The 8750-nt window shown below is 34.1% G+C and overlaps 1 protein-coding gene and 1 pseudogene across 2 annotated transcripts; both read right to left on the bottom strand.

Annotated features, from left to right (window-relative positions):
• Window positions 1-1760: 1760 nt before the first annotated feature.
• LOC145001931 (alpha/beta-Hydrolases superfamily protein) lies at window positions 1761-4278 on the bottom strand. Of its 2 annotated transcripts, none has more exons than XM_078961261.1 (8): window positions 3926-4278; window positions 3422-3547; window positions 3226-3324; window positions 3009-3151; window positions 2806-2914; window positions 2595-2702; window positions 2365-2487; window positions 1761-2239 (listed from the first exon to the last, which is right to left on the bottom strand). In XM_078961261.1, exons 1-8 carry the CDS (start codon window positions 3995-3997, stop codon window positions 1832-1834), a joined length of 1188 nt encoding a protein of 395 aa, XP_078817387.1. In that variant the 5' UTR covers window positions 3998-4278; the 3' UTR covers window positions 1761-1831. The 2 variants fall into 2 exon arrangements, with proteins under 2 accessions (XP_078817387.1, XP_078817386.1); XM_078961260.1 differs by having other exon boundaries at window positions 2347-2487; window positions 3926-4271.
• A 1890-nt stretch (window positions 4279-6168) lies between these two features.
• Window positions 6169-7921, bottom strand: LOC145000887 (UDP-glucuronate 4-epimerase 5 pseudogene; annotated as a pseudogene).
• Window positions 7922-8750: the final 829 nt, after the last annotated feature.

Below are 8750 nucleotides of genomic sequence, written 5' to 3' on the forward strand. Positions count from 1 at the left end.
AATATAATGACTTTTATGCAAATTTCCCTAATTAATGCTCACAAACTTGAATCATCTTCTATAACGTGCCACACACACACATGTAGTAATCACTTCTATATCTAATATCAAGTATCTATATCTATTTCGTTTATAACAATAGTTTCATTTCATTTGGTTCAATTTATCTTTGAACCATATTTATGTTGAATCATATTTATTTGTAACTATCATAACTTTTCATCTTATCTTTTAGTTATTGCAACTTAAAAATCTCTTTCAATTATGATACTTAAATGATTAATTAAAATATAATGGGAATTTTATTGGTGGTATTAATTAGACTTTGGTCCTGTTTGGTATAATAAGTTTAGTTTATTGTAATTTTTTATTCGGTAAGATCATAAAGTAGTTTATCACAGATTATAAAGTAGTTTATCATAGCTTATAGGTTAATTTTTTGATAAGTTAGTTTGAAATAACTTATTGATAAGCTGACTTATAAACTAAAAACTAGCTTTTCAACTAATACATATAACCGTAATTATATTTTAAAAAATTATGATTTTACATACAACTCAGTAGCGGAGCTAAAAATTTTGATACGTGATACAAACATTATCAATATATATTATATATATTTTATGTAGTTATCGTATCACAAGTTTTAAAAAACATGATACAATTCATTTAATTGGGGGTATCATAACATAGAATATATATATAAAACAATTTTTTTTGAGATATTTTAGTACCCCACCATACTGCTACAAACCAAAACCATGTGATAATTAATTTGTTAATTTAACCCCATATTATTCTTATAAATTTAAAACACACTTGACCACCCATTTATTTATGATTGTAACTTTAATGATCATATTAGTTTTATATGACAATTCCACAAATAATGCTTAATTGGTTAATTTACTCTTATGTAATTCCATATTCAACCACCACTGATTTAGTATATTATATGTTCGTATAAAAAGAGATTATTTTGTGTAGTAGAAATGTTTTCGTTGCAAATGTTGCAAGTGCCAACAACATTTGCAATATTGTGTCATTGAAAATGTCATGTTTGGACATATATAAATTACTCATTTTTTTTCCGGTTATTATAACAAATAATACTTTATAATTAATAATAACTATAATGATATTATCGATGCTTTGCGTGGGGGACGAAACATACGAAAGTGTAGAGACCAAACCTGCAAATCTGCCAATATATGAAAGTTATACCAGTGGAAAATATCATTATTTAAATTTGAAGGTGTGAAATATTTTACAAAGTGGAGGGGTGAAAAGTGATATTTTACAAAGTGGAGGGATGAAAAATAATATTCTACAAAGTATAGAATGAAAAGTACCAACATACAAAAGTTTAGGAAGCATATCTGTCAATATAAAAAAGTTTTGTGGCAAAAGTACTTTGTGACCAAAGTTTAAAACCACAAAAATATATTATTAATAAGGTCATTTGGTTTTAAAATATAGTATGCAATTCTTTTTTGTACATTCTGCCATACCCAATCCACGGAAAGCTTATTTGGGGGCCTATACTAACATCGGATTCCAGTGAAAAAAAATCGATCTAAACATGCTTTGCTAAATGACGAAAATGTCAAACATAATCTAAACATGTGTTAATGTGTGTTTGTGTTTAGATATCATGAATGAACACCAGCCTACCTACCCTATAACATTCTGCAAGAGAAGTCAAAACATTTATAACATAAAGTTGGAAATTTGATTTTTAGGAACAAAATACACTCAACTTGAATTTAACAAAAAATGTTGTATAAAAAACTAGGACCAAACAATATTTTACAAACAAAAAAGTCGCCATTTACACAAACAAATGAATCTTAGAATAATCCTGATCCCTCATGTACAATGTTAACAAACTAACAGGAATCCGACAATAAACAACCAAACACCCAACCATCAATTGCTTCAAGTACGCTTCAAGTATCAGCGGCGGTAGAGAGCCGACACTCATGGCGGTGGTGGTGCCGCCAACCACCTGAATGTCTACATCACCGGAAACATTGCTTTCCGGACCAATTACAGGCTGAGCCACCTCACCAGAAGGTCCATCAGGGCTCGGCCCCTCCTCTTCTCCATCTTCTTTTGGTCCACCCGAGCCACCACCATCACCACCACCACCACCACCATTGCTGCCACTGTCGCCGCCCTTTGGGACTCCGGGAACCAGGTCTTCACGAGCTTCTACACCGACGCGTCTCAGGTGTAACTGTCACCATGTTGATTAAAACTTATAAAAGAGACAAAATATATAAAAATTATATAAAAAAAAAGAAGTTGTGGAATATATATATATATATATTTTTTAATTTTTACATTAAGATGGAGATTAACTTCATCTGGGCGTGAAAGAAATGGAAAATCACCACCACTTTTGATCAATGCTCTTCTTGCTTCCGGAAACCTTTCACTTACTTCATCTTTAAGTTCCCGAGGAGTTGCACCTTTATCATTTGTCTTTAAAAATAAAATAAAAACACACATCCCATTTAAATCATTAATAATAAATTAAAGTAGGTTGCTATTTGTAATATGATTATGACTTATGAGTTGTGGAAGCATACATCCATAATAGTGATTAAAGAATTGGAAAGCAGAAGGGGTCCCACTGATGCAGCATCACTTGTTAAAGTCAATCTGGAAGCCAAATCCTCCCTTGTCATGGTCTCAACCTGCAGGTTTTTTATTTTTAACATATTTATTATGAGATAATAATTACTTTAAACTTTTATAAAATCATTAGGAAATAATTCAAGTTTTAGATTTAAAACTCACCTGTGCAACAACAAAGTCCACAGAATCAGCAATAAATGGTTCATGTGGACCATTCGGGATTCCTGTTAGGACATACCGTTTCAGCAGGAAAGAAGGGGTCCAACTTACACTGTTATGTTACACAAGGGTAAAATCGTCATTTACTCACAGTTCATTCAGTCCAAAAAAAAAAAGAAAGTGCCCTTTTTTTTAATGATACATACACAGGAGCCCAAGGCATTGCAGACGAGAAATATTTTGTATCCAAAAATGCATTGGAAAGGACCAAAGATTTTACTCTTCTTGGTCTATGTTGAGCAAAAAGTAGTGCTAAAAATCCACCAAGTGATGTTCCATAAAGATGTATCTGTTAAAAAAAAAAAGATTCATTAGATTTAAATAAATAACAATAAACTCAAAAATGGAATCAGATAATCTTACATGGTGGACATCAATAACATCCAAAAACTTCTCGAATGCTTGAACCCATTCTTGATTGTTCCAAACACGAGGAATATCAACAGAAATCACTCGATAACCCTGAAAAAGAAACAAAAAAAAAAAAAGATTTCTGAAAACTTTGTTATGAAAAAGAATCCTTCAACTTGGTTTTTTGCTTTAACAATGTTATTGTTACCTTCATGGAGAGTGCCATGATTTGTTTGTAGTAAACATCTGCTGTTCCAGCAGTTCCAGGAAGACATATCAATGGAGGCACTACTTTAGGGCCAAAATCATAATATCTCCATTGCTTTGTGCCAATCTGTAAAATTTATGTCAAAATTAATCTCCATATATGTTATTCTTACATCAATTTGGATATAAAACCTAATATCAACATTTTTTCTGTTTACAGAACTTGCGATAAAGTTTAATGCTTGCAAGTAATATAGCAATTGGAAGGTGCAGATTAGCCAATTTAATCTCAAAAGTTGAAGTATAGCTCTAGTTTAATGTGAATTTTAATAATATTAGGTTCATTGGGAGTAAACATCGAACGATTGATGCTGAATCGAAACTGTAAATAGGGTTTTGACATAATGAAAGTAACAATCGAAACCAGTGGTTTATCGAATTGGGTAAGTCAGTAGATGTATAATCAAGTGAAAGATCGACGGAATCTAAGACAAGAAAAACTTACAGGGATCTTGTGGAGAGGGACTTGGGACTTGAAGTAGATGTAATCACCGGGCGCTGAAAAGCCGCCTTTCATTGCTGGAATTGATGATGATCGTGAAGAGGGTGACTAAAATTGGTGGCCATTAACAGAGAGATTCATGTTATTAATTGTTGATCGTAGGTGGGTTGGGGTTGGGGTTGGGGTTTTGGTCATCGTTTTTCTTGGCAGAATCTTTTTGTGTACATGATTGAGCAGGGAAAAGCTGAACCACGTGATCGGGTACCCGAAGATTAATGTACAGACTATAGAGCAGGCTGACAGATAAGCACAGCCTTAAACCTAATTGCATCACACCATTTCTCTTATATAATTTTCTTCATCCAAACTCAAAATCCTCTTTTACGAATATACGTATTTCCTTTGTTTTTAGATACCTTGGTTTAGTTTCAATTTAGAGCTTATATTTTAGGCTTAATGACTTTTAAAAACATCGAACTTATATGTTCTTATCAATTTATCTCAACCCATTTATATAGTTTTTATTTCAAATGGTTATTGACTTATAAACTATTTAACTGTGTATATATTTAATTAAATTTTTTTATTATTATTTTTTTATATATATATTTAGTCACTTATGTTTTTATACAATATGAGTATTAAATTTGGTGATTATATATGAATAAAAAAGGTTTTATGGTCATATGTCCAAAATGAAAAGTAAAACAAATAACTAAATATGTAAAAAAATATGCTACTAAATATGTATATGAGATAAAGTTTATTACCCTTATAAGTTATTAACCATATTTAAAGTTTTCAAGGATTTAAGTAACAAGTTAAATTTCTTACTAATTTATTGTTGATAATTTTGGAGTCAAGTGTTTGTTTTGTTCGGTATGTAATTTATACTAGTGTCAAAGGTTACTATGATTACTATGATTTAGTATAACTCAAGTGGTACGAAAAGCCCAATTCGATAAGACGAACTAGATCTTGAAAATGATGAATGACACGTATGAACTAAGCACCAGCAATTTAAAGGGTCAAGAGGCATAGTCGGTGACACCTCTAAGTAGCAAACTTATGTAGAACGATATAGGTATGAACTTTTTAAACCGTTTGGAATCGATTAGTGGTATTCGGTTCGATTCCCCAAATTCATCATTTTTTTATTTTCAATTCCAGTTTCAGTACCGATCACCATTTTAGATAGCACGCTTTCTAGTAGAACCGAACTGGAACCGATTAGTGGTATTCGATCTAGTTATTGGTTCCTCGTTCACTCCTTAATCGGTTTTTAGTTATTTCGATTCCAGACCAATTTACATCCCAAGAAAGATATAAATCGACTTATCACTGCAAAGAGTCAGTTTAGAGAGAGCGCTTAAGCTAACCCCGATTAGTTTGGGCAGACTCGACATGGGGATAATGCTTCTCAAATCAAGCTTATTTGTGCTTAGGGCTAACTTATGTCAATTTGTTAGCTTTTAGTTTGGAATTGGTTTGTTAGCTCAGTATGAGATGAAACTGAAAGAAGCATGAAAGTAGAAGGACCAAAAGTATAAATAAGGTGGAAATTGACAAATTGTGTTGAATTTTGGCTATTACTTCCAAAGTCGACCTGCCTTGGACGCAGGTGGTAGACAGGATGGTAGCCGGCTCAGGCCTCGACCTTGGTCCTATAAACGATTGCCAAAGTCCTCCACATTTACTTTTCACTTTCGGATTTTTTTTTTTCCTTTTTTCTTTTTTATTAATTTTCAAAACTAATGTGTTGATTTTCCAGTTTTGCAAAATACGAATAACTGTGTTGATTTTAAAGTTTTGAAAGTTAAAATAAAGTCCCAAAATTTTTGTAATTTATATTTTACACGAGAACAATTTGTTTGGAAGTCCAAATTATGTTTTAGATCAAATTATTTAAGCTAAAAATGTATCATTTTTATTTATCTTAGAGGTTGTTTGATAATCTCTACACAAAACCACTAAGAAGTGACATAAAAATCACCTCTGAATGAATCAAAAGCCAACCACTGAACAATCTTACCATCTTTTAACTGTTAAAAGGTGGAAATCATTCGGTTTAACATTAATGAGTGAATGAGATTCACCAAACAATTTACCTAAAGAAAATCCAAATCCACAATGGAATGAATGGAATCCCAACAACTTTCATAAATAAAAAACAGAGAACCAGACTCGCATGGCTCCTCTTTCTATGATGATTACAGCAATCACAAGACACATTATTTTATACATTTAAAGTATAGTATTCAACTATTATTCTCTAAATAACTTGTCATTATCGTATAATCATCAATCTAAACCCGATACATCAATCCATATTCTTCCACTGCTAAGTTATTTCGAGGGAAACTAGAAAGATGTAAAAGAACACAGTCATGTTAATGTTTAATCTCGAACCTACAAACCATTTAGTAGTTTTAAAAAGTAGCATTGATCATAAAGATTATTACTGAAAAAAGGTTTATATGTAAACCTGGTTTTCTTCACTTCACCAAGAACTCTTCTTCTTAACATCATAATAATCAAGATACCATTTAACAAATTTCTTCAATCCCATCTCCAAATCCATGGTGCGTTTATACCCAAGCTCCATACGTGCCAAGCTTATATTGGCATGCGTTATTGGCACATCCCCATTTCTAGGCATCAACACCACCTTCTTCTTAGCTTTCACCTTCAACAACTTCTCCAAAATGCTTACTAACTTATGAACTGAAACAGGGGAAGTATTCCCCAAATTAATGATCCTGAATTGAGCTTCACCCTTCTTCTTCCCTCCATTTCCGGTGCTCTTTTTTGCTGTGTCTATTGCTGATAAACAACCCTTTACAATGTCATCAATGTAGGTGAAATCCCTAGCGATAGTTCCATGATTAGGCCCTTCAAAGATAGAAATCTGCTTTCGATTCAAGATATCTTTGGTGAAAAAGAAATATGCCATGTCAGGTCTACCCCAAGGTCCATAAACAGTGAAAAATCGCAAACCAGTGATAGATAGACCGTAGATATGATTGTAAGCATGGGCGATTTCCTCACCGGCTTTCTTCGTGGCGGCGTAAAGGCTCGCCGGTTGATCTGTTCGGTCTTTTTCCGAGAAGGATACTTTTGAATTGAGGCCGTAAACCGAACTGGAAGATGCCCAGACGATTGCCGGTTGCGCGATCGACGATTTCACAACTTCTAGGAGGTTAACGAGGCCATCTATGTTGGATCTGATGTATGAATTGGGATTTACCATTGCGTACCTTACGCCGGCCTGTGCAGCGAGGTGGAGGACGTGAGTGAAGTGCACTAAACCGAAGAGTTTCCGGAGCAAAACTACGTCGTTGATGTCACCTTCAACGACGAACACACCGGCGCGGTCCAGGAGTTTCGATTTCCGTGATTTTTTTAGGGTGATGTCGTAGTAATGATTGAAGTTATCGAGTCCAACCACACCGTCTCCACGCCGTTTAAGAGCAACCGAAGCATGAGCGCCGATGAAACCGGCGGCGCCTGTAACAAGGACTGTATGACCAGTGCCGGAACGGGGTTTAGCAGATAGCTTGATTCGGCTCTCCCATCCTGATCCGCCGTAGGAAGTGGTTGTACGGAGGCCACGGCGAGGGGCGGGGGTGGCAGGAGGGGATAAGAAGAAGAAAAAAACGATCAATGAGAGAAAAATGGTCGACCAAATTGTAAGTTTGGGGAGAGAAGTTTGGTAACGGAGACGATGGTGGATGTAGTAAAGAGATGATTTGTCCGGTTTGAATTTTCCGGCCGACGGGATGTTATCGACGTGAGAGAGAATGGGCTTCAGTTGGGTCATTTTTTCACGATTTTTTGTAGAAAAAACAAAACCCAGAAATTGAATGTCAAAATAGTTGTAGGGTTTTACACAGAATCTGGAGAATTGATTAAAATTAGGGTTCTTGTACGCGGGAAGCGATGTGATCTGTTCCTTTGCTCACAGAGGGCGAATGTTGCATGTTGAGGAAGAGAATTAAAATGGAAGGGCTTTATTTCATAACATATGTATCAACACCCTTCCCAACAAAACTTTAAACTAATTGAATTAAATGAACAATTGTCTTTTTATTTATTTATTTATTTATTAATTACAAAATTACATGATTGAAAGACTTTTTCTCTTTATTATTTTATTTAATTTTGACAATAATTTATATTTTATTTAATCAAAAATGCCCTACCTCCAACAGCAACACCGTCACAGTCCAATGTCATCACCATGGTTCCACACAACCATCACTACCACCACCATCATCATCACCCATTAGAATGAGTGTTCATGATTAAAACCAAAACACACAACACGCATTCAAACACATAATAACAATCAAATCCAGGAAACACATAAAACCAAATATAACAACCTATAAATCCCTTTGAAAATGCTCCAAATTTATAAAAACCTAGAAACCACTTCAAAAAAAAAAAAAAAAAAAAAAAAAAAAAAAAAAAAAACCTCAAGATGTCTAAAACCAACAAACCCTTCATCTAAAAAAATCTAGAAAACCCTTTCTAAACCGATACATTCACCTAGTTTGGACATAGTTTTTGGTCTTCAACACACATATATCTACATGGTCTGAAAATCGAACGAAAACGCTTACTAAGTGTTTAATTATGGGATATATGTGGTGGTAGTGCTTATGTGAAAGCCCTAAATTGCACAAAAAAAAACCTTAATATGTGGTGATGATGTTTCTGACTGAGACATGTTACGAGGGAGGAGGTTGTGGAGGGGTGACTTTGTGTAGGTAGCGTTGTGGACAGGGTAAATGAGGAGGGAAGAATGATGGTAGCACAACAACGA

The sequence above is a fragment of the Lactuca saligna genome, chromosome 6, assembly GCF_052625555.1.
Source record: "Lactuca saligna cultivar CGN05327 chromosome 6, ASM5262555v1, whole genome shotgun sequence".
Classification (NCBI taxonomy): Eukaryota; Viridiplantae; Streptophyta; class Magnoliopsida; order Asterales; family Asteraceae; genus Lactuca; species Lactuca saligna.

Bases quoted from the DNA above. Each gene is read 5' to 3' on its own strand.
- LOC145001931 (XM_078961260.1), bottom strand. From the start codon at position 3,997: ATGAAAGGCGGCTTTTCAGCGCCCGGTGATTACATCTACTTCAAGTCC. The intron at 3,325-3,421 runs GTAACAATAACA...TTTCTTTTTCAG, and splicing joins TCATGGCACTCTCCATGAAG to GGTTATCGAGTGATTTCTGT. The intron at 2,915-3,008 runs GTATGTATCATT...GTAACATAACAG, and splicing joins GCAATGCCTTGGGCTCCTGT to TGTAAGTTGGACCCCTTCTT.